The following is a 27,728-nucleotide window of genomic DNA, read 5'->3' as shown; positions in this document are numbered from 1 at the left end:
ACATACAACAGCATTTACAGGACAGAGGGTTAACATGCCACAATACCTCCTGCTCCTTCACTCGAAGGGATTGTCCCATCTCCTCCAATTCTCTCTGCTCTTTTTGAAGTCTCTCTTCTTTTTCTGCTAACAGTTTTTCCTGTTGAATTGTCACTGTATTTTTCAATTTTAATTTACTCATGAGAGTTTTCAAGTCTCCTTGTAACTTCTTGATAATTTCATTAGCCTATTAAAAAATATTAAATCAGATATTCTCAAAATAAAGGAACGTGTAAAAATAAGGAAGACATTTCATAAGGATAATGGCAAGTTCAAACAAACCTTAAGAAGTTCAGCAGACAACGACTTAATTGTTGTCTCCAGTTTTTCAATATGACTTTGTTTTTTCTCTGTACTTTCTTCCAGTATCACCTTTAAAGAATAAAAGAATATTAAAAGTATTATAACAACAACGTGATAGACATCATTTATGATTTCAAGCAGAACCTCAATAATTCTTTGAGAACTAATTCTTACAAGAAATACAGTCCTTGCTTTTCCGTCAAATTACATAGTATCTGCATTCATCCATTTTTTTTGTTCACAAGCACTGACCTTTGTAAAACTGAATCCAGTATGCTTTTGATGCCGTAATTTAGAAGCTTTAACTACATTTGAAAGTTACATTACTTGCTGTATTCATAAAAACGGGTCAGCTGCTGATCTATAGAGACTGCAACTAAGAAGGTTCTACAGAGCTTTAGAGAAAATTATTTTGAAACTTGAAGGAACCTTTTGTTCTTGTGTCGCATCTAATACTTCTTTTGTTCTAATAACCAGCTGATCTTTATCTTTGATCTCTTGTTCCAGAACAGCAACTCGTGTCTGCAGCTGATTAATGAGTTTCTCTTTTTCATGACATTCAGCATCCAGAGTAGTGTTCTCCCGACGCAGCGACAGCACCTCCTGCTTTGCTCTTTGACATTCCTAGAGTGTTGAGAAGGAATTTTATTTTATTTTTTTAAAGACAGCCTGTAATAGTAATTGAAACAGATATATCTAAATAGTAAGCATAATGTGGAAGGAAGAAGAGCTGAACAAACTTCATATGCTGTATTTGCTATTACATGCACAGGCAGGCAGTGTTAGTGCTCTAAAAGTGGTAAGTTTGGTTATGGAAATTAACAAGCCGTACATCTTCCATTCCAGAAAGCTTTGCTTTCAGTTCTCTGACTGTGGAGTCTCCTTTGTATCTCCTTTCTGTTAGATCTTTATTGATGACCTCGAGTTCTGAGAGTCTGTTCTGCAACTGTTGGGTACTTTTCTGATGCAAATTTTCTAATTCCTTCTTCTGTTGCTCATGCTGTTGTTGGTACTGAGCTTGTGCCTATGAGAAGCAAAGAAACGAAGTAGTTAGTCAATGAATTTGAAAATTAGGCCAAGAAACTATTAACATATATGAATACTGTTAATTCTTCTCTGTTGTCATACCTGGAGAGCTTTTTCCTTTTCATTTGTCAGCTCCTGGGTGTGTTTGTTTGTTAGAGCTGCAGTGTGTGATGTCCATTCATTTTTCAGTTTGTCTAGTTCTCGGCTCTTCTCTGACAAGCTCTGTTGAAGTTTGACAAAGCAAACAGAGTTTTAAAAATTCAAGCATTTCAGTCAATACTGAACGATTCTTTACTGTTACTTCTTAAAACAGACATGGAATTATTAAGAAAAATCTAAATTTCAGCACGAGGTGCCAAAATATCTGTTCAATGTGTGAACAGTGAGGCACTGAAAAGCTAAAGAGCACCTTTCTGACACTGTGGATAAAATAATCTTAATTTCAAATTGTGTTTTCTTCCAACAATTATTTAAGAGTGAAAAAACAGCCTGCTGATGTTCCCTACCCTTATAACACAAAGTGCTCTAGTGGGGGGCGGGGGGGGAGAAAGTCCTTCAGCAGTATCTTTTCCTCTTTTTGATTTGTAATTCTGCATTCACATTCAGCAAACACATACAGTAACTCCAACTGAAACTGCAAAGATGAGTTAAGCAAGTATTCCATTCCAAAAAAGCTACATAACAGGAGTTTTAATGGATTTTTTCTGTTTCATGATAGTCAAAAAAGTCAACTTGGTAATTCTAGAGTTTGACCCAAATCATCCTCTTGAAACACAAATACGAAGTCATTACTGGGCTGACTGCAAAAATCAGAAAGTAGTAGAGTAACATGAAGTCCAAGACTTCGGATTTATTTATCATGGTTTCACACTTTTCCAAATATAAGGATTTCCAACTATTCACAGAATATGTAGAATATATTTATCTTCACACTACCATGTATCTGGTATACAATTTGTATATGCATATGCAGACAGACCTCTGTGCAAAATAAAGTAAAATTCTGCTTTAGTACTGTAAGACCTAAATTTTATTTTTCAGTTACACGCTTTACTTATTCTTAAGAAAAGCTACAGTAAACGACTACTCTCCTTTTCACTCACTCCCAAGTCAATTATCTTGGCTAGGTAGTGACTAACCAACCAGCCCACAAGAAGTGCATTTGCCACAGATTATAAGAAGTGCAACTTACATCAGGAAAATTAAAAATTTACATTACCTGTTGAGTGTAGCTCAGCTGTCTGGTAAGATCCTCTTCAGTTTTTCTAAGCTTTTCTTCCAACATCATTTTGTCTTCCTATGTACAAATTGACATCAGGTCAAATCCTTAGTTCCCAAAAATACAACTAGTACTTAGCTTCCATTTTATCAGCATACCCTGCCTAAGCAACCACATACCCACTATATTTGTGTATATTTGTGTATAATTGTATAAATGTATGTATAATTAATACATTTAAAAGAAAAAGCACTGGTTCAGAAGGTAAAAAACTCTGAATGAAATTATTTGCCAAGTTTCTATAAAGAAAAATATCTTATCATAAAGACTTGTTTACAAAGGAATTGCATGAACATCAAGTGAAATAGTGTAAGTTTGTGTTATTACAATGGCTTATTAGGTGTCTATAACCATGGCAGCACAGTAGGAGAGACACATACCCCAGGTTATGAAACTGAAACAGACAACAGTCAAACTAATGAGACCACTAATTTCTCATTAAATAAAACCTAGCACACTACCAACTGCATCAACATTACAATTTTAATTTGGTATTTATAGCTACTAGTCCCTTGAAGTCCATAAAGCCTTAAAATTACATACACACGCGCATGCTTTCCTAAACCCAACTGCAGAGCAAAGAGATTGAAAGCTTAGTGTTTTATTTTTGCAGTTGATCTGGCAATCAGCGCAAGGCTATGAAGCACGAGACACTGAAGCATTCAACAGCTGCATACTACAGGCACTGCACGTGTAAAATACCTGATCTTCTGCCAGTTCAAATCATAGCGCTTGGCTGAATATACATGTAATATTGTCATGGCTAGAGTGACAGTAACAATTTAGTTTCATAACATGCGCCCAAATAACTGCATGCAATGACATATATGAGCTAAAATAAAAAATAAACTAGAACATACAATTTGGTACATACTTTTGAAGTGTTAAGACTGAAAAAAATGCTTATGTAAACATAGCATCAAGGCCTAGTTGCAACTATGACAAACCTTCATTTTACCTTAAGGCATTTCAAACAGCTGGCTAAAAACTTCTTTATTTCTGCATCATTTCCTGGTAGAAATTTTAGAGAGAGATGGGTAAGATGTTTGAAAGGGTTGGTCTCCACTACATTTAAAGAGACAGGTGTGTGATCTAGAACAGATGCTGAAGAAACCAACTGCAGCAAAAACCTAGGGAAAATAAAAAATAATCAAATGTTTAGCATATTTCTTTTCCTGAAACTACCTGTAGATCCTACAAGTTATTTTCAAATAAAATATATTTTTACATCTGCAATGAAACTTGTCTGTCCAGTTTTTGTTTGAAAAAGAACTATGAAATTCGATCCCTATGTTGTAGTTAATATTACAAACAATTATCAACTAAAATGCTTGCACCTTATAATAAGAAATGTACAAAACTAATCAGTTTGTTTATTGGTAAAGTTTTCAGAAGCCCATCTTAGATTTAAGAGTCCAAAACCAAGTAAGACCTTTGTAACCAAATTCAAAAGGAAAACAGACTCCTATGTTTTAGGTATCCTACAACATAGTAAAATTCACAGCACACAGTAGATGCTTCAGGAAACGGCCCAGTTCCTGGAGTGGAGCAAGGTATTCTGGACAGGGCCTTCCTCCGTACCCACACAAACAAAAATAACATGTGAAAAGGCCACTACAGGGAAGAGTGGACCTCAGGTCTCCCCCCTCACATCCTAATATCTGAACAATGAAATGAAAGAAAAAAAAAAATCCTTGTCAGAATGCCTCATAACTTTGCCTTCTCCTGTGAAACAGTACGATTTACACCTCAGTCCATCAAATTCAGGTTAGCTCTCTAGCATGTTAAAAAAAAAAAAAAAAAAGGCGGGGGTGAGAACAACAACACACCAGTGCTACACGTCCACCAACTGATACTCAGATGCCTAGAGGGGAAGGTTAAATCATCCTTGTTCTACTGACTCTTCTCAGTCTGAGTGGCTGGCAAGTATGTTAAGGACACGTACACACAGAGTACTACAGCACTCACTTATTACCTACCTTGGGATGTCTTTGTTCTGTTCCTGAATGCATTGTTGAAGCAGATCTATAAATTTTTGTGGGAAAGCAGAGAAGTCTACCAAGAGACCCTGCTGGGATTTTAAACTATATAAACAGAATGGAAAAAAAATACATTAATGATATATAGAAGTCTAATTTATTTCCTATAAAATATTTTGTTTCCACTAGCAGAATAAACTAATACTGAACACGTCATTAAAGTCCGCTAGCGTGTCATTTTTAATGCTGAATACAGAAGAAATGTGATCACGTCTTGGATAATAATCCCTAGAGGACGTTTTTGATTTCAAGAGCTCTTGCAAATGAGCTGCACTAAGAAGAAAAAAAGTTATTGTGGCACAAAAAATGTGCTCCCTTGAGTAGACGCCTTCCTTACAGCACAGAGTGGTACGGTGATTGGATAAGGGCTCGTGGAAGAAGCAAAGGACGATGAGGGGAGACTCAACCATTATCAAGACTTTATCTGCCCACTTCTTTATTTAATTGCTTGTCTTCACCATAGACACAGTAAACTCGAAGACAGAAACAGACATTCAACAGGGTATGCACAAAGTCATACCTTGTATATCAAAACACTTCTGCACATCTGTTTTATAAACAGTGTTTTACTTTTGCCTTTTGATCCACACAGTGATTATATCACTCTTTAAAAACAAAATGAAACAACACCAAAACCAAACCAAACAACAAAACAAACAAACAAACAAAAAACCAATCACCAAACAACAAAGCAGAAGACTGAACTGTTCATGCCTGGTGACCGAATTTGATGACCAAATTCTAAGCAAGTGAAGTAAAATGAGACCAAACAGCACAATTACTATGCAAGAAACCATAACACAAATGCTCAGGTCTGTGAATCCATGTCCAAGCAAACAGAATTTCCTCTGGCAATTACTTCTTGAAATAGTTCACACATACACAATAGTCTGTAAGAAGTAATTACGATAAACAGAAGATTCAAGTAGTAATATAAACTGTGGTACTGTAGCTGTGCAGGGACCTTAACATCATGATTCTGTCATTCATCTCTATAATCCTGAGCCAATCCTGTTCCTGTACTTGGTTGTTTCACTGACTAGTCAAAGAGAACGATACTGCTAAAATACTGACAAAACTGCAAAAGTGAAAAATGCCAAAACATAAATTACAAGATAAAAGATATTCCTTCATTTTTTTTGGCACTTAGAAATATCTCATAGACAAGACACGATAATTTCACTTACCTTTGAAAATCTTCCTCAGATATGACAAGGTTATAAAGGAAAAAAGGATCAGTATCATCAGTCAATCGAACAGCTAAATCCTGAAAAAACAGACATTTAAGTATGATTTAAAACACTATAAACCACCCTGTAGGATTATTTAAATATTGTAAACAATATTGCAAACAGTATTTAATGCTTTTACTGTTTAGCCAAAAATACGACAGAATTGTGGCAACTAATTCAGAAGGTGGAAAACATTAACATTTAACACAACTTCAAATATTACAGTGGGAAAAACAGAAAAATGTTTTCTCACAAAAATAAACTAAGTAAAAACCTTCAACTTTGAGCAGCAAAGGTTTCAAAATTCAAAGTGTCTTCATCATTTTACAGAAAGAAAACTATTCGCTATTTTTCCCCATCATGAAATGAAATAGAGTGTAACATTAGCAGTCCACTGAAATGCATCTCAAACACATAATTCCCGTAACTGGAAGTTTTGTAGAGCATACTGCTCCTAAAAAGTTTAAGAAACTATCTTCTGAAGAGTTTATATTATTTGAATACAGAGCTTCACAAAGCAAACATAAAATAGATACATCTGAAGTCCAGGAAGCTACTGAGGAAAATTGTAGCATTATGTTGCTTAGCTTTTAAAAATAAACTCTTTGTTAGCTGGAGGTCTACACAGTGTCTGGGGAAAACTGCCTTCTCTGTAAATGTTAGTCTTCATTACAAGGCTAAGGTTATGCAAAACACCTGGTACATTAGGCCCAGGCATCTGTTCTCTGTAAGGAGACTCAAACCTGTGTGAAGAATGTAATATTCCCTAACAGAGGAAAAGAAAGGAAGTAGAAACCTGACAGGTCTTCCAACATAACTGAAGTGTGACCATAGCACGTATACATACACAGAACTGAAACAAGTTTCAGTAATTGAGATACCAGTAACACTAACAAAGCTCTCAGTTGGAGGCATACAAACAAACTGAGAGATTTACACGTGCAGCCACCTTATGTTAAAACTAATGCCATCCCAAATTAGGTAAGGCGTGTTGTTGAGTAGCATAAGAATGCCTGCTTGGTTTGACATCTCGTTAACTGATCCAAGCATTTGAAGTTATCTTTTTAGACTGATCACTCACTGATGTACCCAACTGGATTTCCAGGCTCCTGCTGACTCAGGCTGCAACTTGGCACACAGTTCTTAACTGAACTCAGTATTATCATTGTCACAGTTGGCAGAATCTTACAAAGAAATGCTGTACTCCTTTAGAAACAAACCTTTACTCAATAACACTATAACCAACTAATGGCCAATCTTAACATCATGGTAGGTGAATGTACAGTTTAAGTGACAAATTAGACACACAACAAAAAAGATTTTATATCCTCCAGTAGTAACCTCATTGCTATTTTTTATGAGAAAGAAGAGGTGTTTTTTTACTGCAAATTTAGTACTTTACTTCCTACCCCCCGGATGAATTCCAAACAAGTTCAAGTTCAAAGACTAACACACTTATCAACAAAAAGCATAACGTTACAACCACATACAAGCTGTAATTTTTGCTAGTTAAGATGAGGACTTTGCAAAGACAACTGCTGCTCTTATTCTTAAATAAGTGTTGAGTATATTTGAGACTGCTCTTAAGCTCTAACTCGGGTTCCTCTGAGGGTCTCCAAATACTTTTGATTTGCAAGTTTACTAAGAATCATGAACAGCGAATACAAAAGACAGGACTAAAAGGGCTAGAAAAAAAACACCATACCAAACCAACTAAATTACTCAAGAAATTATACCAAAAATAAAAGATGGTCAAGTGACAAACATACTAAAATACTATTTTGCTTTTTGTCTATTTGTCCTCTTATACAATGAAATCCAGATTATACCTAATGAATGACACAAACATAACTAATCCACAAACCTTTTTATGAACAGGATTCGAAATTGACAGTAGCTCAACGTTCACTCGAACATTTAACCTCCTGTGTACAAAAAGATGAGACTTAGTAACAAATGAAGAAGACATTCTCCAAGTAACAGATGTTTGTAGCCACATTACAGGAATTAAATGACATTTCGAAAACAAAAATTTAGGTAGAAATAGCGAGAAAGTTCCCATTGATGACTACTACTAGGATATCTGAAAACCCCACGGTTTACAGCTCCTCAGTCAGGTCAGGTTTTTTTGTTGCTTGTCACACACCAAACTTTAAATAGCAAGGCACAAGTTTTGAAACTTTGTCCAGAAGCTAGAACCTTTGGATAAGCTTCTTGAAATTTATTAACGACTGCTGAAACCTTTGATAATCATTCATACAGCACTACTTTGTCTTCACTTACTTCTTGTTGAGCAATCCGAGAAGTTATTTGCATTACAAAATACAGCCACTGCCATCAGCCCTTCTCTGCTTTTTAACACAGGCAAGTCAGAGTAGCCCTAACGCCTGCACGCATTGTCTAATGGGTCCAGATAGGGCCTATATTGCTGAAATTCAGTATATTTTCAGCAGACGCTTCCCATACGGTATTCCTGGGCTTTCCCAAACACCAGTGCTAAGCCACGCATCCACGCCTACAATGGTTTATCCCGCAGCAGAAACCGACTGGGACAGACGCGTGGGCTCGCCCACGCCACGGGAGCAGTAAGGAGGGAGCTGAAACGCTCCCGGAGGCCGAGGTAAGGCCGGCTTCAGGCTGCGAGGACAAGGAGGAGGAGGAGGAGGAGGAGGAGGAGGAGGAGGAGAAGGAGGAGGCGGGCCTGCCCGCGGGGCAACCGCTGCGGCCTGGGAGACGCGCAAACAGCGGCCAGGCCAGCCGGACCCGCAGCGGGAAACCTCGGCCCTCGCCTCGCCGGTGGCGGGGACGCGTTCGCCCCCGCACCCCTACGGCGTTTCTGTAAAGCTACTGCCTGCGCTCTCCGCTACCAGTGCCTCCTCTGCCCGGCATGGCACCCACAGGAGCCGCTCCAGCTCTCACTGATCGCCTCCAGCCTTGCTGCGACCGAGTCCCCCTCCCTCTAACACAGAGGAGCCCCCCATAAGCAGCCCCAAAGCAAGAACAAGGCGGGCGGCTACTCAGCTCACCGCCCGCACCAGGCGCAGGGCCCCGCCCCTCACCCACAGCTGTTAGGCCAGGAAGAAAAGAAAGAAGGAAAGAGCCCGTCACTCAGCAGCCCTTTTCCAAAAGAACGCAATAAAACTTCCGGCAACTGCTGAGGAAACCAATTCAGAGCCCGCCGCGCCGTTCAAGCCAGCCTCTCACCTCTCCTCGCAGCCCTGGCACCTCACTTGCACACTCACGGGCCGGTTGAACAAGCTCTCCGCCGCCATCTTACGCTTCGAGTTTGGCGCCCAGCTCCCGCGGAGGAGGAGCCTCAAGATGGAGCCGCAGGCGGCGACCGCAGGGGCTGCTGGGACGGAAATGGCGGCGCCGGAGCCGCAGCTGGAACCGGACCGCGGCTCCCCGGTACCGGGGCGATGTGCCTACTTCGTAGAGAGGAAGAAGCGCTTCTGCAAGATGACCCCGGGTCCTGGGCGGCGCTTTTGCGGAGAGCACGGGCAGCAGGAGGTACCGGCCTGGCCGGGCGGGGCAGCAGGCCTCCCGGAGGCTGGGGAGGATGGGCTCCTGGGGACGGGCAGCCCCGGCGGCACCCCTGGGGGGGACACCCTGGGGGCCTGGGGGCGCCTGTCCGCCTGGGCTGGCCCCGCAGCACGGGCAGGGCAGACAGCGCCTGCGCCCGCCTCTGGGCCCTGGGTGTGCTGAGGCCGCCGGTTCAGCCCAGCAGGAACGCTGCCATTGCATTACGGGTTTATTCTTTTAGGGTCCGTTAAAGTATTAAATTCCTGTCTCAGTCTCTCCATTCCGGTTAACCCACCTATCTCAGAATAGATGTTTTATGAAACTCAGATGTCCCTCAGCAGGTTTTCTAAAACAGGAACACTGAATGCATGCTAAAGTGTTGTCTAAAACTTTTCTTTTATAATTAGGGAGAAAATGACAGAAAAAGAATTCCATGCCCTCTTGATCCAAAACAGTAAGTATATGTAAATGCTTTTCCTATTTTTTGCCAGAGCTCACATGATAAGTGCTGTTACTTACTTTTATTTCCATTTGGATTTTAGCACTGTATACGAAGACCAACTACAAAAGCATTTAAAAAAATGTAATTCAAGAGAGAAGCCAAAGCCAGTAAGTGCAGCGTAAATTCATCACTACTTTCACTCAGATCTAAGACCCTAAACATCACAGGTCGGCAGAGAACTGATCGTGCTGGGGGCAGCTGTGACCTGGGGACAGCAGTCCCGGCCAGCACCACTAAGGATGGCGTGGAAGCTGAAAAAGTACTTGCTGAAATGTCTCCCCATCTTCCATGCCCCCTCTCACTGTAGTTCAGCTTTTCAGCTCTTAGTTACAAATGAAAAGGCCGAATACATTTTTCTCAAGAGCGTCCTCCAAGAACAGTCTCACCGTGCTGTTCATTTAGAGGCTTGGTGACAGGTTGTCCTCGAAAGCAAAGCTAACAGGGAGGCTGTAGGCGTCTGGCAGTCTGACAGCTGCCGGCTTCAGCCAAGCTAGCAACGAATTCAAATTTCTTTTCTTTTGGTTTTTAAAGGTCTACTTTGTTCAAGATATTAATGCAGGTTTAAAAGATGGGGCAGAAATACCAGAAAGACAAGTGAGTACATTTATTTCTTCTGAAGCTCAGTCCCTACATAACATGTTGCAATTTAGCATATGACTAAAGAACTAGCAAAAATAAAAAGTTCTTGTATTTGTGAGTGGTGGTTTTTTTTCCCTTATTTAAAAGGTACCTATCTCTTCTCTATCCAAAGAAGGGCTGGAGAATTTAATTACCAAGTTGAAAAAAGCAAGTAATGGTGAGCTTACTTAATACTGAAAATAAGATGTTTTAAATTGAATTACTTAAAAAGTCATTGTTATTTTTGTTGTCAGATATCTGTGAAAGTGTGAGACTAAACGCATCTGACATAATTATCATCAAGATGTTGGCAATACTCCAATAACTAAATTTTATTCAAAATAATAAACTAGATAGAGAGAATGATAAAATACTGATCTTTTGTTCATATAGCTACTTTCCCTTCCTCTTGTGTTTTCTGTTTCCCACTCAAGTATCCTTAGAGATAACAATAGAGCTGTGTTATAGAATGATAGATTTATGCTCCCAACAGACTATTTTGTTAGTGCTACAAATTGAACTCATGTCTGAATATTGTAATGTGTGTGTTACAAAAACAGAAACTTGGAAACTGGAAACCTATACCTAAGAGTTTTGCATTTAGGTGCAGGCCTAGAGCTTCGCCTTAAGGAACAAATACTGTCCCACCAGGCTTTACAAGAAGCCTTAAGTGACCCAAAGAACGGGGAATCTGCTTTCAAGCACTTGAAACAACAGGTATGGTCACTGCTTTACTAATAGTGATAGATGTTTTTAAACATGTGGAATTCTGCTGCTGTAAATTTGATGACTGTGCATGCATAATGCTAGTTGCTTCATGTAGAGGAAATCTGATATGCTGTGTAACTCTATGCGCTTCAAATAATAGCATATATATAACCTTTGAATGGCTGCTTTGTTAACTGTTAGTAAGAAAATTTTATTAGGATATTGGAATAAAATTACAAATTGTGCAGTGTTCTTCTCAATTTTACTTTTCTTATTTTATATTAACTCGTAATAAATCCGAGCTACAAAAGGTAAAATGTTATATTTGCTAGAAGTAAAAGGAATTTTTTTACTTTTTCTGTGAGAGCTTATCCTAGATTTCCTGGTTGTGTAACAGATGTGTAAAAACTGAGTTTACCTTCTACATTTTTAAAGTATATTGAACAGCAAGAATTTTAAGGGAGATGGATTGCATATTGTAGTAAAATAGAAAGTTTTGGGAAGAAAAATTTAAAAGTGAGAAATGTTTGTTTCCTGTATGTTCTTTCTGTGCTCTACTTTCCTTCCCTGTGTATTACAAAATGCCTAAATCCAGCAGAGAGAGAGGGCTCTGCAGGCACTGATGCCTCACAGAAAATCCAATACAGTACCCATATTTTGGATGACTACTTTGAGAATCATCAGAGAAAAAATAATATAATGTGTATCTGATCCCAGAACTCCATTTAAAAAACTTCTGGGTGGAGTTGTGTGAGCAGTGGAAGAAAGGCAGGGTGATGCTGACCAGACAGAATTTATAATCCCTTTCCTCTGTACACACAAGATTTTTTCCCTAATCCCTCATGGAAGGGGAGACTTGAAAAAGTCTTCTGCAGTTTGGTGAAATAATCATTTTTCTGTCAGGTATTACAGTACATGGTATATACATTTGCTTGGTTTGTAAATAAGTAATCTATGTTTGTAGGCTTCAATTTTAGGTAACATGGAAAAATTACATTTACTTGGTCCAGGAAGATGTTTTGTTGAATTTGGAGCTGGGCGAGGAAAGCTGTCTCATTGGGTTGATGTTGCCTTACAGAACGTTGAAAACGTTCAGTTTTTGCTTGTGGAAAGGGCAACTACAAGATTCAAGGTAAGAGACAATATTGTCTTGTTATCAGAGTATAATTTTTAAACTGTTGTCACTGAAGCTGTTAGTATTTGCTTTTTATCTTCAAAAAGAACATAAAGCCTTCAAATTTTAAAAGTTTTGGAAGTGTGATTCCATACTTCACCAATAGCAAATTTATTAGAAAAAAATCCTGGTGTATAATGTTGGAAATGTGCAAATGTTGGCTTGACAGGGAAAAAAAGTCCGACATTAATACCTGGAACAAAATTATAATTATTAGTGGCCAGCCTTACTTAATGATCTTGTTCTGTTTACACAGGTGGATGGAAAACATAAAAGAAGAGATTCTATATTTGAAAGGCTTCAAGTTGATATTCAACACTTATGTTTAAGTAAGTTCTTCTTGGCTTGCATAATTCTGAAATAAAGGCTTAATTTTAGATTTTGAATACTGGAGTTCAAGTCAATTTGTATGTAGCATGCTTAAATGTACTTGGTTTTGAAGATATTTCTCAGTGGTTGTTTGGACATGTTAATACAGTGTGTATATACGTATACACAGGCATACATATATTAAATAGAGATTTAAAATTTTCTGCTTTTTATACACCTACAGGACATCATTATGGGTGAGAAATACCAAAAGAAAAAACTTTTGAAGGTTTTTTAGAATCTGCAGGATTAAACACCTTTGCATTGTTTGTTTTAGGTGTGCAGAATAAAGTAAGTCATGCATATCGTTGGTATCAATCATATCAATTCTATAGAATTTGTGAGAACAGCTCTCATCAGGAGATGCATTAATGTCATATTTACATTTCATAGGCGGTGTAGAAAGGCTGAAATGGTTAAATATGCTTCTCAGCCACAGCATCTGATTCTCTTCATTTGTTTTAGAAAAAGAAATTTTCCTTTTAATAGCTTATAACTGTATGTACAGACCACTGTAGTTTCAGCAGTGGTAAACATGTATTTCATTTTTTAAGTGTGCTGAAATTGTATTATCCAGAAAAAATATTGCCCCAACTATAATAATAGAGGTTCTGGGGTTGTTGTGGATTGTGTGTGTGTGTGGTGTGTTTTGTTTTTTGGGGTTTCTTTTAACCTTTTCCTTTCAGAGAAAGTACCTATTTTGGAGAAGAAAAAACTACCAGTGGTAGGAATTGGGAAGCATTTGTGTGGAGCTGCAACAGGTATGAATCGTATACGTGTTAACTGCAGAAAGTTAGGATACTAAATCTTACGATCTGAATGGACTGATCTTCCAAACTGTCCTTTTAAGCTTTTCTTGCCCTCTGACCCTTTGTTGGTGAATGTCGCCGTTATATTCTAAATATCTGTTGACTTCAGTGGAATAGTAAATGGATAATAGATGCAAGGCTACATTAGACAGAAGTAAAACCTTTCTGTTTTTTTATAGAGTAGAACAAAGAATAGTGTGTGGTGGCATGGGTCATGTATTTGCAAACTGTTGAAAGTATCTCTTTTTTTTTTTTTTTTTTTTTTGACACCTTTGCCTCTACTCCGAAATATTTTTCTTTTTAAGTGAGAAGAATGTGTTTCTGTCCTGGCCATTTTAAACTAACTAAACACTTTTTTTAATGTTATATGTCTACTAAGTAGAGAAAGACATCTCAAATGTGACACCTATATAGTTACTGTTACAAAAGATGATGCAGTTAAGCGTTTAAGTAGTACATATATCTATTCAATAGACTGTGTACTAAATGTCAAACTTTTAGAGCATGTTTTATAGGGAGGAGATCCTCTTACAATATGCCAGTTTGTTAACCAAAGTATTTCACATTCACTTATGTAGAACAAATATTCAAGAGGATAAGCCCTTAGTACTGCCAGAGGTTTCATAATATTCATTTAGAATTTAGGGTTTTCATGTTTTCAAAGCATGCTTGTAATTTTTAGTTATCCTTAAAACTGCTTTTTGGCTTAGTTTGTAATGTATACTTTTATTCTCCTTTATGGGAAGTGCATTCTCAACCATGATAGAGCCTGTATAAATAATGGTGTGGTGTTCATCACTATTTTTTGAGGGGTGTATATCTGTTTTTTCCCAGATCTTGCTTTGAGATGCTTGGTTGAAAGTTATACAGCTTGCTGTGACGGAGAAAGTGAAGAGCCTGCAACAAAACGCTTTAGGACTGATAAGACAGAGGTGGCTTCTAGCAATTCTGCTGATAATGAATGCAATAAAGATGACTGTAAGCCTGTAGCTGGAATTGTTATTGCACTGTGTTGCCATCACAAGTGTGACTGGACACATTATGTAGGCAGAGAATTCTTTAAATCAGTAGGACTTGGACCATTAGAATTTCATTATTTTCAGAGAATGAGTAGTTGGGCCACTTGTGGCATGCGAGAAACCACAACCAGAGCCTCTACAAGTCAAGAAAGTGAAGATGAAACTAACGACACAGAAGAACATGAGCAAACATTCAGCAAGACAGAAGGTGGTTCTGATATTTTACAAGGGTATGTAATTATATTTTTTTTTCCTAGCAAATGGACTCCTGCAGAAAAGCAGTTATGTATAGTGGTACATGAAATTGTTTCAGGTCCTCAAAATGACTCATTTTACAGAAACATTTTAATTACTAAATTTATAGAAATGTTCTACTTTAAAAATACAATTTTTGTGGACATATGTTTTAAAATATTTAAACAGCCATGCTTGCCTGAATTAAAATTAACATAAATTGATGTCAATACTACTTCTAAGCTTAACTACTAATGTTAACAAAACTATTCTTCTGACACATATTCATTCTTTTCCTCCTTTTTATAAAACTAGGATACTTACTGTTGAAGAACGAAAGGAGATAGGTTGCCTCTGTAAACGGCTGATTGATCATGGACGGATTGAATATTTACAACAACGAGGCTACAAGGCAGCACTACAGTATTATACAGAGTCTGCTGTGTCCTTGGAGAATGTCCTGTTGACAGCTGTCCCAAGTCCATCTTTGATACCAGAGCCAACTCTGTGACAGGAGATAGATTTGGAATTGGTAGGGAAAAAACCCTATAAAACTTATCTGATCTTTTTTAAAAAGCTAATTCATTGCTTGCAAAAAACTGTTTTAGTCTTTCCTATACCCAGGAAAAGGTCTTATATTTCCCAGTTTCACTGGGAATTACAAATATGCAAAACAGTTCTTATAAGTGGAAAAATAAAATGCCTAAGAATATTTGAAACCTGTTGTACGCCTCTTTACTAAGAAGAAGTATACTTGATATTTTCTTCCATTCACAGTTACATTCTTTATTCATTAGCATTTATGATAGGAGAAGGATCAGAAGCACAACTTTCCAGATTTCCTGAAAGACAATAGGTTAAAATAAGAGAAGTTAACGTACTTCATTTTAACTTTGAAGTTCAGGATAGCTTTGTATTTCCTCTTAAATTTAAGTAGGCCTAGGTACTTTCATCAGCCTGTGCTGCTAGGGGAATCTGTTTAAGGAAGAAAACTTATTTGTAAATTGTCATCTTGATATATTTTTGCTAATTTGATTATTCATTCATGAAATACTGGTAAGAAAAAACTGGCTTGGCATTCTAAATCAAGAGCATTTCAGTCATTTGTTATTTAAGCCTTCACTAGAAGCAGAACAAAGATCAGAGAGAACGTTTTATATCTGCAATGAAGTTCTCTCTGCAAGTAACAGCTGCCACCTGCACATCTGTTCACAAGTGCTCATTTTGGTGTTCTACTGCAACCTTTAAGCTGTAGACTTTAACCTTTAACCTTTGAGACTAGTAATGGCATTTTTTTGGTCATAGTGATTTCGAAATGGGATGAAGTTGTAGGGGTGTTTTGTTATGATTGGATTTTCTGTAAGGGAAAGCAAGTTGTGAGAAACTTCTGTTTAACAGTTGTTGATACTTCATTGCTAAGAAATACTGTATATTGGGAATGTAGGCCTCTGTCCCTTACATCCGTATTTGGTAGTCTCCATCTGGACAACATCCAAAAATAGGGAAAGCTGAGCTTCATGAGGCAAACAGGGCTGGAAGACCCACACTACGTAAACTGATTAAATTGCAAATACAAGAGACAGTCATCAACTTCCAGTTATCCAGACTGTAGGTAACTCAGGCACATTTACTCCAATGTTCCATGGTTCCAATATGTTCCTACTAGAACATACGCTGTTCATGTGAAGACTTGCTGTGCCAACTCCTGAAAAAAGCGCCCCTGGCCTCACTAAAAATCTGTTTACAGATTTTTGGAAAGTGTTATTTATTAAGAAAATCATTCATGTTTCGTTTGTATATGCATCCTAGCTTTCTTTTATCCAGTTTATCCTTCCCTTCCTCACTGTATTCCAGAGAGATTAGAATTAATAAAAAAGCCATACCTGTTTTCTTGAGTGACTCTTGGATATACATGTGCATGAATTCAATGCCGAACATTTCCTGTTGCTCCTCCTCTTCTGTATTCTCACATGGAGGAAGTGTTACCTCTAACTCCAGTGGGTTGTCTCTGAAGTTGACGAATCTGATGGTTCACCAGAAAAGGTTACTCTTGCAATAGGTTTTGTCCAGAGAGAACAACCGAGTTAAAATTCCTCAAACAGTATTTTGAGCAAAATAAAATAAGTCTTTTCTTGTACTGAACTCACCACTATATTAGTAATATTAAGTAAACTAAGCTAAGATGAGGCCTTATAACAACAGTAGCTGATCGTGGTGGGAGAAAACATTGCAGTACTCCTCACTTTGTCTTCAGGTTTTCACCTAATTGTCATCCTTATTGAGCTTCCACAAACAGATGAGTGGATGAGAACAAGAGTGCAAATGCTTGCATCCTCCCACCTTTGCAAGGCAAGAGCCAGCCCTTTCTCCCTCTGTCCTTGATCCATGCCTGGGCCTATACTTGTATATATATGTTTATAGACATGCTGCTGCTTCTAAAACATCTGAAAACAAGAATTGTTTTACTGGGTTAGATATGATTTATTTAGACTAGCATTTTTTCTCTAAAATGGCCAGTATCCAGTAATTCAAATGAAAATGTAAAACAACAGGAAAGTTTCTATCACAGTATACAAAATAATAATTCCAATTCTACCAATTAAAATTTTATGTTCATTTCCTTTTTCAAGCAAGTACAGGAGAGTTTCATCCATATTCTTATACATAATTTAATTCTGAATGCTTGACTTCTCAGTGCCGAAGTTCTACTTTTTGCCATTTTTATGCTTGTCACATTTTTCCTCCTAGCTCTTGGCTTTAGAGAGTGATATAAAATGTCAATTAGAACTGGGAATTTGGACCTTTCAGAAATGAGAAAATGTATTACAGTCTCCTTTTTCATTTGGGACTGTAACTATCGTAGCTTACTTCTTTAAATGAGTTGTGCTACACAAAGCTTTCTTGACCAGATCCTCAACTGTTGTGAATCTGTGTAATTATGCTATGTAATTATATGGTATTGTGTCCATCTGTACAACTGTGGACATGCCTTTTCTTTTCCACTTCCTTACTATCACTCCATGATACACCACTTAAGGGAGGCTTTAAAACTTGTCTTCTGGTATTTTTGTTTATATTTCTGTTACTTTTCCTTACCTCAGATTCGTCATGTCCTTCATACAAGCTGGAATATCCTTAAGTTTGTTGTTGCTGAGAACAAGAGTACTAAGATTTTTCATATTACCAATGGTTTCTGGTAAAGAATTTATCTCATTCCTTTGGAGCCATAAAGTGTGGAGATGTTCCATTCTGTAAAAGAGGTATTTTGCAATCAATCAAGATTTAGAAGATCGATCTTATAAATCACTAATATAAAGTAATTGATTCATTTTTACAGCCACATAAAGAATACAACAATTCTCAAAGGAAACCCAGTATCAAAGATAATTACCTAACCTCTGGTCAAAAATGTCATTGGCAAGAATATTTACTGGGTAGTTGATACTGAATTTATTGTTTATTGAATGGATTATTCCAGCTCATCCAAAATAACATATCAGGGCTGATAAATCTTAAGTTTACAGTGAGGTTAACATTAAAATAATCTTTTGAAGTAGGGTTTAATAATTAGAATTTCAATGCAATGGAACTGAGAGTAAGATGTGAGCTTTGAGCTTTATTTACCTGTCAATTGCATCAGGAAGCTCCTGGAGTTTATTCCCCCCCATGTCTAACCATTCTAGATTTGGCATGTTGAGAAGAGCTGAAGGCATAGTAGTAAACTGATTCATGCACAAATCTATGTGTGAAAGCTTCTTTAAATCACTGAGCTGAAAAGAAAGGGAGATTTAATGCAAGATTGCATAGCTGTTCCATTACAGCAGTGCTATAATAATGTTGACTAAAAAAAAAAAATTAAAAATATTATAACACATTTTGGAGTTAGTAAACACAGAATAGTTTCTGAGTTACATTACATTAGCTGATATTACCTAAAAATTACCATTCTTGCCTGTAAGGTAGGTAGGTTTGAAACTGCCACATGAAGAACTTTATGGCAGATAAAGTTCTTGTAGTGAGTGGTAGTGAGCGCCCTAATTGCTGAGAAGCTGAACGCCATGGCTGCAACACAGATATACCTCAAGCCTTGAGAAGAGGAAGCATTTTAAAGATACCATTGTCCTTAGTATTTCATACTCCATGCAATATGCCATTTTTCGTTAGTCATATATTTAGATTTTTGTGGATCAAATTGCATGGACTGTATTTTAGAGCGAACCTGCACACCTTCCTTGTTGTAAAGTCCATTATTATTGGCAAGACATTCTAACAATTACACAGCATCATTCAGTACTGCAACACCTAAGTCCTTTGGTGAATCATGTCTTCAAGTGATTTTACAACATTCAAGTGATTCAAAGATGTTTTATTGCAAATCTGGTCCAACTGTCTAAACACTGAAGGCCACTCAAGTACGTATAACCAAAGCTTCACGGATCATTGTAGTCTCAATAGGACACAACTATGTATTTAAGATGAGCTGTTAATTTAAAAGCTATCGCTCTACACTACACCACGTAACCAGTATTCACATAGATTTGTAAATTCTGGATTCTGATTGATAGTGTATATTTTCATTTGATGATTTATTGTTAGGTATTACCGTTTGGACTCACTCAATTTTGCAAGGCACTGATTGCTGTCAACTATTGCAAACCCTTTTCATAGCTAGCAGCTCTGGTAAAGATGCTCGCAGTTGTGTCCTGGCATATGGTATGAATTTGTATTCTCATCCATAAAAGGGAACTTCTCTGTGCTAAGGCATCAGATCCTCGGTGGGGTAAATCAGAGAAGATCTAAACAAATGAACATCAAGTATATCACTGTCCTACATGCACTACCAAGTCATTTATCTGGACAAAGATTGGGTCCTTCAACTATGCAGGTATACATCTGTCTGTCCTCATGTGGCTTCAGTTTGACTGATCATATCAATATTGTTCACATATGTGTTTCTGTGGAGTAGTTGCAAAATCAGAATATCAAAGCAAATCTGAAAACATGGAGTGCAATGTTTAATGATAATTAGTTTTGGATAAATTCAAAATATGCATTAAACAAAACTCAACAAAAACCACAACAGCCTATCAGCACCTGAGGAGGAAGATCACTGATACTCCTGTTCACAGCCAGTTCCAATCTTTCCAGACTGACACAGTTACTTATTTCCTTAGGAACAGATTTTATTCTATTGTAACTGAGAAGCAGCTCTTGGAGGCTAGTCAGCTGACCTGCAGAGACCACAAATGAGAAATGTTTATTTTATCTGAAATACAACATTACTTGTTTTGTGTTATCCTTATACTGTTATACAAGTGCGCTAGGTTCTCACTTAAAAATAAACATATTCACTGAAATACAAATAGTAAGACATAGGACTCTAGTACAGAACTCTAGTTGAGTGCTACAAAAAAGCCTCAAAAACCACTTATGAACATGGGCTACTCATGCTGTAGACTCAGAACATGAAGCCTGGTTTTCAATATCACTTTTCTAGCTATATTCTGATGTCTAGTATCTGCTGTGCTTACAAGTTTTTTTCTTGTGGTGACCTTTCACAAAGTTATGTCTCCTCCATCCAGCCATCTTTTTTAATTTAGAAGGAATCCATGGTTTTAAGATCTTTATCTCACTGTCAGATTTAATTCTAACTACCCAATAGGATTGATAGACAGGCAAAGTACACAACAATGGCATGTTTATGTACAATTAATTTTCTTCGAAAAATAAAATAAAAGCTTAAAATAAAAGAAAGCACAGCTCACCAATTTCTTTAGGTACACTTTCAATTGAGTTCCGGGATAGATCCAGAACAACAAGATTGCGAAATCTTCCAACGAACTGAGGAATTTTCTGCAAACTAGTTCTATGAAGCTGCCATTCCTGGAGATGGATTAGTTTCAATAAGCACGAAGGCAGCGTCTAAGACAAGAAATATGAACCAGAAGAAATTCAGCTTAGTATACAACAAGAATACAGGCTTAGGTAGAAGTTTTATTTAAAACAGTAACAGTCTTGTGATTAAAAAAAAAAAAAAAAAAAGGAGGGAAAAAAAGAAATCTCTCCTTCTTCTCTAGCTATACTGTAACATCCCAATATGAACTTGATGGATGCGGGTCATTCTGACCACAGATTTAACCTGCCCGCTTTTTGCTCCCAGTATTTAGATACCTGCACTACTGTCATTGCTTGAAAAGCCTCAGGCTTGCTTTTCTTTGTTTGTTTGTTTGTTTGTTTGTTTAAAAAAAGAAAGCCAATATAACTGAAGATGAAACTGCTCTAAATAGCTTTTTGCATTTAAATCGTGGTCTAAATTGTATTTCTTATTCTGTTAAGAAAAACAGCGAGCAGCTGAGAGCAGAAGAGCTGAGGGATATTAAAAATTAGAATGTCCGTATGCTATGAGTTCTGAACAAACGCTGGCCTATGGACCACCAGAGTATTGCTGAGTGTGGGTGTCACTCTCTCACTCCCCACAACACGGTCTAATTCTCAACACTTTATAGGGACTGGCACCTGCATTTCTGTGTGGCTCAGAACAGACTGTTAGCTTCCACTCTGCCTTTGAGTCTACACTTAGCCAATTCCCCCCAGCATTAGAAACAAAAAATAATAGTATTCCGGGAATCTACTGGTTCATTTTCACTCTTAGAAAGTAAATAACAGTAAGAAATATTTTCATGCACCTAAACACCTTGACACATTTCAACAGTTCCGGTATGATAATGTTAAATGAGAATTTACGTAATTAAACTCATAATTTGCAGTGTAAATAATTTCTAATGCAGAAAAGCCTTTTGAGCTGTATTTTTGCAAAGTAATGCTTCATATTCAGTACTAAAAAAGAAAACCAGCTTGCTTTTACACCCTCACAACAGTCTCAATTCATTGTTAGCAAAGCACTTCATAGATTAAAAACAGTAAAATTGTGAGACTAAAGTTGTAAATAGTAGTTTTCTGATGCATCAGTCATTCAGCCCAAACAACATTCATTCCTATCAACACTACCTTCCATTCTTCTTCCTCTATCCTCAGAATTGCTCTTCCATCTTCGTGAATAACTTTTTCTTTGAGCTTTGCTAGAGCAGCTCTCTCCTCCCAGACTAGTAGTAGCCTACAAGGTAAAGAAGATCAGTGGTGCAACAATGAATACAGGCAATAATTACCATCCATTCAATTTTCTGGAACAAAGAGACTTTTTGGATGTCAAACAACATTTATTATCTCTGGATGCTAAATATACTATCAATTTGAGGGAAAACAGGAACATAAAGCAATGTTTGGCTGAAGTAATTTACAGGAATTCTATTTACAGTCAGAAGGACAACATAACTTCATTCACTTTCATCATGCTGCAGCAGGGCAACAGAATACAAAGTCATGTGGAATTAAGTTCCAAAGCCATTAATTTTGAAGCAGTCTCCTAAAAAGGAAGCCTTCAGTTCCACCAAATGTAAATGCAATCAAACAAGGTAAATCAGCTAGGGATTCTTTTAGCTTGATTTCCAAAGGGACTTAAAGAAGAATTATGAAAATTAGGCTAATTCTTTTTCTTTCCGCTTGTATTTTCCATTAGTAACTTTTGAATTTGTTATTCCATTTCAAACCAATCTGACAAATTAGGAAGAGTTACAAAAATAGAATGCTAAATTTCTTCACATTTCATTAAATTGCTGGACAGACAGAAGACCGAGTGACCTGGTTAACACCTCCACTGAGAAGAAAGCATAACAAATTGAATCTCCACAGGTTAGGATATCCACACTATCTATACCCATAGGATTTTAATATCTGAATTTAGGGGATTTAGTATGTAGGCTGATATTTTTAACACAAAACAGAATTCTTGGTTTGACCTGACCATATTGCTAGATTCCAACCGGTGGTAATTCTGCTGGAGTAGCGACTAAAGAGTTAGACTCTGGATGAGTTTGAAAAGACCAATTGTAGTCATCTGAAGTATAACGTGTTGTCCAGCTTTTCACATACTGAGAGATCTACACTTTACCTACCTTCCTGCAGACCTCTGTCTGAATTCCTTTTCTTTCTGTAATTCTTCGTTTATCTTGTGTATTCTCACTTCCCAAAGTGTCTTCACAGCAGTGAACGTTCCAACGCAAACGGCAGTTTCAGTCATGATCCTCACATGTTCAGGTTCAGTCACAGGAATCTGCCTGTGAATTCCAGGGGCAGTGCATCAGCGCGTGTATCAGCTACCAGATGGGGACAGTGACATGAAAACTAAAATGCTGCAATACCCACTTGATTATATTATTAAATTTATTTAATGTATAGAACTGACAGAATTTTACCAACTGCTTTCTCTTTATAAAAATAGATAATTGCAACTAGTTTTCTTATAATAAGAAATGGTAATCTTGCAATCTCTCTGCATTCTTAGTCAGTGAACAACTGCTTCTCTCAGTTCCTTCCAATGGTAGGCTGGGTCCTGACCATAATTATTAAATGCAGATATGAGCATTCATTCCCTTCCCAGGAAGAAATTAAGCTGTTAGCTGCAATGTAAGGCAGTTAAATCCCAGTAGCTGCATCCCGGCAGCTACCTGGCATAAATACTTGTAACTAAAGAAGTTTTGCACTTTTGAGAAACTGAAGTGTTGCTGGAAATAAATTAGTATACTTTACTTGCATTAATTTTCTTCATAGTTTAACTCATTATAATATATTTTATAATTAGCAAATTTAAGAAAAGGCTTTTTAAATTCTTCAGATCTCTCTCTGAATCTTCTTGTAGCCCTGCTGAGTGTCAGGATCCACATTTAAAAAAAAAAAAAAAAAAATCAGCCTAAAGTTTTGCAGTCATCTAGCTTAGTGAGATAATTAATACATATTTTCCTGAAGAGCAGCAAAGTAGGATACTCGGTCATCCTAATCAGTGCATCCCTCTAAAAAGCATTCTTGTTACTGTTATAGTAGTCATTTGGGGAAGGACTTTTTTGGAAATAAACTGGAGCCAAGACATTGATATTCAGATAAGCTTGGAGGGCTAAACTTCATGCCAACAGCAGTGTACTCTGAACAGTGATGATCTGAGTGCTCCCTTTCAAACATTTTACTAATACTTGCAGGTACAAATAAGAAAAACGTCTTACACATCCATTCAAATTAAAAAAGTGAGGACAACTTTCTTCCAAACAAGCAGGTAGCTAACAACAAAAGTGGAATTTCAGGTCTTTTCGTACATGTATTTCCCTACAATAATTGTTGCAGGTCTGTCCTTCAGAGCAATCTTTTTTATTGTATTTATTCCATTATCATTTTATGTGGCATGGATAAGCCACAATTGCTTAGTGAAATTTTTTTTATTCAAACTGTCAATCATTCTATTTTATGTTTATCATGTCCCTTGCTAACATAGTTATTTTTAAAGCCTGATTATACTGAAATCACTTAATTAAAAATGTATAGACAAATACCAAGAAACGTAAATTGTCAGGATTGCTTCCTGTTTTAAAGACAGCATAAAAATCAAATTATAATGCCTGAATAAAGAATCTGGTCCAATACATTAATATTAAAGATTCTTAAATGTTCTCTGTTTGTTAAGAAAAATGGCAGGATTTGACAGGTGACACAAATAGCAACCAGTGGGGCACAATGCAGTCTGGCATTTGGGTTCCTAAAGAGGGATTGAATTTTTTCCTGTAAAGAGAGGATTGCATCCACTTTCCCTCCCCCACATAAACATGATCACATTTCCTAGTTTGAAGGATTAACTTCTCTTTCAGTAGTTCTCAGAGTGATTACCTTTCCTATTCTTCATCCCAATATGCAACAGTAATGACTAAAATATCGTATGAGGATTTTTCCTCTGATCAGTGGTTACAGTTGAAGTTGCCTTACCTTTCAGGATTAAACTTCTACTGAGATTAAGTGATTTACCTGATGTATAATTTCTTGTTGTTTTGGGACATTTTTTGAACTATAAGCCTTTTTAGGTAAAAAACTCGATATCTTTTTATACAAATTGTGCAGAAAAGAGACATTTGTTAATACTTGTACTACTAAACCCAGTATCAGACTACATCATTGAAACAATACTTATTTTTAGTAAAGCTTACACTAGGCAACTCTCTTTTGCTGTGCAAAGCGTATTATTCAATAAATATTGCTTTAGAACCATGAAATATGAAAGAAGGCGTAAGTATATGACTTTGTTTTCAAGGAGATTTAATTATATAATAAAGGGACTACCATCAAAAACTTCTTAGATCTTATTATTTGTCAGGAAAATAACCACCATAATAATCATGCCATCACAGCCAATGGTTCAGAAAAGAATTCCCAAGTGTGGCTGTAGAACAACTGCAAATTTACTCCCAAGTAATCAGATCTCCCAACAACTTCCCCTCCAAGCATCTAAAAGAGTTTAACAGCAACTTACCTCAACTATTTGGCGTTTTCAAGGATTTTCTGTGACTCGTCTGGGCAAGAGCAGAGATAAATTACAAATCCTGTCTGTACTACCAAACCCATTTAGAACTCTCACTCAAGCTCCAATGCAATGTCAGTCTAGTTCTAATTTTAACCTATGCTGAGAATAGAAGGTATCACATGAGGCACTTCTGCAAAACCCCCAAGCATTCACCACTCTTAATGTCTTACCAGTTTGCTGAACGTGACTGGACTCCCATAAAATCCTGGACTCACATTAACAAAAGTTAAAATTGTGAACAAAAAGAACAAAGGAGTACTTGTTATGCTTCACAATAAAAAATAAGCTAGTTTTAAACTCAAAATGACAATTACTTGCTTTACTCCAGTAATGTTTCTCTGGAAGATAACTGAGCTACAAAGTGCTATTAAACAGCAACATTGACTAATTAGTCTAGAAAAAGTATTACATCACGAAGTATTTTACTCATTACTTTTGCCCATGCTTAAGAATTCTCTTGTTGAAGAATTTTAGTGCAAATTATCAAAGTCCAGACAGAAAAGTAATCTTTATCAGAATGTGCAGAGGGGTTATTACTCACCCCTTTTCATGCTTCCAGTCGTGAAATATTTTTAACATTCTGGTTCTTCAGAGAGCCCTTGGAGACGATAAATGAGAACACCTCTGTCAGAATCTTTCTCTTCAGCCAAATGGAGAGAGAGCAATAATCACAGGTCACTATTTGAGGCAGAAGCCATAAAACTGGATAATTCTAACCAATTCTCGCACTGGAGTATAAAATATGAAGATAACATTTTAAAAATATCATTAATTTTGTTATAATGGTCTTTCAGTAGAAAAAAAAAATTCCTCATTATTAGCCTTAGATTCTAGCATTACCACATAGAACTCTACAACCAAAAAAAAAACCCTCTCCTGTCCACGACCAACTAAATACCTGAACACCAACACCTATTTAAAAAAGACACTAACTGCTTTAGCTTTCAATCTTCTAAGCCTTTTTTGTTTTGGTTTGGTTTAAATAAAAGCTATGCAAAAGCGAAAATGATCCAACAGGTTGTTGGTGTGGGAATTTCTTCTGTCAGTTTTGGTATAGATTCAATCCCCACAGTGTTTTTTTCATCAATGCTTTTTCTTGATCTAAAAAAGTCATAACTAAAAACTTAACTACTTAATTTCCTCCTCCTTAAAAGAGACAGCTAATTAGAGCTAGGGAAAAAAAAAAACCCAAACCAAACCAAACCAAATAAACCTCAGCCTTCCCCTTTACTGGAGCTTTGAGAAACAAAGAAACTTCAGGCTCCTTGGGTGAGCAAAACCATTCTGTCTCAAATATTTCAAAATCAATTTAATGCTTTCTATCATACACATATTTTCTCAATTTATTTTCTCCATGGTCATCGTATTAAAAAATATACTTTTCAAACTAAGCCCTTACCACAACAATATACTTGGAGGAAAGCAACCATTAGGCTGTGTTCTTTTGGTAGCCTTGAGTGCAATACGTTCTTTAAGAAGAAAGAGAAGTTAGTCACCTGTACAGGATCGCCTGCATAAAATTCACAAATAAAACCAATATTACTATAATTCTTTGTGGCTTTATTTTTTTTTATTAGGAATAAATAAATCTGAAAAATGGAATAGGTGATAAGCACGATATATTAGTCAAGCTTTGCAAGAAATGATTTACATATAAAAGACCCTTATACCACAACATAAATATAAATAGCACCTTACATGTATGCTCCCTCCCCTACATTACCAGCTTTCCTCTTGCTTAGTTTCAGCATCAAAGATAGCAGAGATTCTACCTCTGGTAGCTTGTGTCTTGCATCTTCACACCTAAATGTAATAGACAACTTTGGTCTACAATTTTGGAGAATGCTTCTGTAGGGGCAGTTTTTGATATATCTAAAGAAAGGAGAAAATGTCCATTTTATGTCTCACTAATTAATTTTTAAGGCTATGTAACTGTCTTTTCTTTTGTCTATTTGCAACTTATGTTTCTAGAAAGTATTTATATCCAATGGTTTTCTTCGTATCTCCTGTTAAATAACCAGTGCGATCTTCAGCATCTGTTTAGTTTACCTTAAAGCCACATAACTGTCATCTCTTCTGAACGCATTAACTTGAACCTATTAATTATGTGCCTCATATCCAAGTTTAAAAAGTCCTTATCTCACATAGTAACTTTTTAGTGTTAGTTCTTTGTTGTATCTGATTAATCTGTCAAATTCTAGTATCTGAACATCAATAATGCAATGCAAGCTTTTAGAGAATGTTCTGCTTACTGTCAGTCTTACCTAATAACGGAATAACAAATGAGATCCTCCTTTTTTTTTTATTTTATTTTTATTTTTAACAGATAGATGCTTTCTATAAGAAACAAAAATAACTGGAAAGTATTTAAGGACTGCAACTACTTCCAGCCTATAAAA

At 36.8% G+C, this 27,728-nt stretch overlaps 3 protein-coding genes across 4 annotated transcripts in view; 1 reads left to right on the top strand and 2 right to left on the bottom strand.

The window, feature by feature from the left end:
- The window catches only part of SASS6 (SAS-6 centriolar assembly protein), a 14,336-nt gene extending 5,022 nt beyond the window's left edge, over positions 1-9,314 (bottom strand). The window contains exons 1-11 of the mRNA XM_054212894.1: positions 9,123-9,314; positions 7,783-7,843; positions 5,874-5,953; positions 4,627-4,731; positions 3,606-3,777; positions 2,588-2,665; positions 1,471-1,590; positions 1,175-1,366; positions 772-966; positions 322-411; positions 47-226 (exon numbers count right to left, since the gene is read on the bottom strand). Coding sequence (XP_054068869.1) covers positions 47-226; positions 322-411; positions 772-966; positions 1,175-1,366; positions 1,471-1,590; positions 2,588-2,665; positions 3,606-3,777; positions 4,627-4,731; positions 5,874-5,953; positions 7,783-7,843; positions 9,123-9,190 — 1,341 coding nt within the window. The 5' untranslated portion in view covers positions 9,191-9,314. The remainder of the gene's footprint in view (positions 1-46; positions 227-321; positions 412-771; positions 967-1,174; positions 1,367-1,470; positions 1,591-2,587; positions 2,666-3,605; positions 3,778-4,626; positions 4,732-5,873; positions 5,954-7,782; positions 7,844-9,122) is intronic.
- On the top strand, positions 9,022-15,592 carry TRMT13 (tRNA methyltransferase 13 homolog). The gene is made up of 11 exons (XM_054212897.1): positions 9,022-9,428; positions 9,848-9,894; positions 9,983-10,049; positions 10,474-10,536; positions 10,669-10,738; positions 11,165-11,277; positions 12,233-12,400; positions 12,699-12,771; positions 13,498-13,572; positions 14,455-14,869; positions 15,189-15,592. The coding sequence occupies exons 1-11, from the start codon at positions 9,240-9,242 to the stop codon at positions 15,382-15,384; spliced, it is 1,476 nt and encodes a 491-aa protein (XP_054068872.1). The 5' UTR covers positions 9,022-9,239; the 3' UTR covers positions 15,385-15,592.
- LRRC39 (leucine rich repeat containing 39) lies at positions 14,967-27,728 on the bottom strand. 2 transcript variants are annotated; one of them, XM_054212900.1, is made up of 9 exons: positions 25,279-27,728; positions 22,886-23,086; positions 21,882-21,987; positions 20,639-20,795; positions 19,968-20,104; positions 18,498-18,643; positions 17,970-18,122; positions 16,757-16,896; positions 14,967-15,715 (listed from the first exon to the last, which is right to left on the bottom strand). In XM_054212900.1, the coding sequence occupies exons 2-9, from the start codon at positions 23,008-23,010 to the stop codon at positions 15,660-15,662; spliced, it is 1,020 nt and encodes a 339-aa protein (XP_054068875.1). In that variant the 5' UTR covers positions 23,011-23,086; positions 25,279-27,728; the 3' UTR covers positions 14,967-15,659. The 2 variants fall into 2 exon arrangements, with proteins under 2 accessions (XP_054068875.1, XP_054068877.1); XM_054212902.1 differs by having other exon boundaries at positions 22,886-23,047.

The sequence above is a fragment of the Rissa tridactyla genome, chromosome 8 (assembly GCF_028500815.1).
Source record: "Rissa tridactyla isolate bRisTri1 chromosome 8, bRisTri1.patW.cur.20221130, whole genome shotgun sequence".
NCBI lineage: Eukaryota > Metazoa > Chordata > Aves > Charadriiformes > Laridae > Rissa > Rissa tridactyla.
This window is presented reverse-complemented; position numbering and strand designations above follow the sequence as displayed.

Excerpts from the sequence above, each read along its gene's own strand:
- TRMT13 (XM_054212897.1), top strand. The coding sequence starts at position 9,240 with ATGGAGCCGCAGGCGGCGACCGCAGGGGCTGCTGGGACGGAAATGGCG. Across the intron at positions 10,050-10,473 it reads CAAGAGAGAAGCCAAAGCCA|GTCTACTTTGTTCAAGATAT; the intron begins GTAAGTGCAGCG and ends TGGTTTTTAAAG. Across the intron at positions 10,537-10,668 it reads CAGAAATACCAGAAAGACAA|GTACCTATCTCTTCTCTATC; the intron begins GTGAGTACATTT and ends CTTATTTAAAAG.
- LRRC39 (XM_054212900.1), bottom strand. The coding sequence starts at position 23,010 with ATGACTGAAACTGCCGTTTGCGTTGGAACGTTCACTGCTGTGAAGACA. Across the intron at positions 20,105-20,638 it reads AAGTGTACCTAAAGAAATTG|GTCAGCTGACTAGCCTCCAA; the intron begins GTGAGCTGTGCT and ends TGGTCTCTGCAG. Across the intron at positions 18,644-19,967 it reads TCAGTGATCTTCCTCCTCAG|CTCAGTGATTTAAAGAAGCT; the intron begins GTGCTGATAGGC and ends CTTTCTTTTCAG.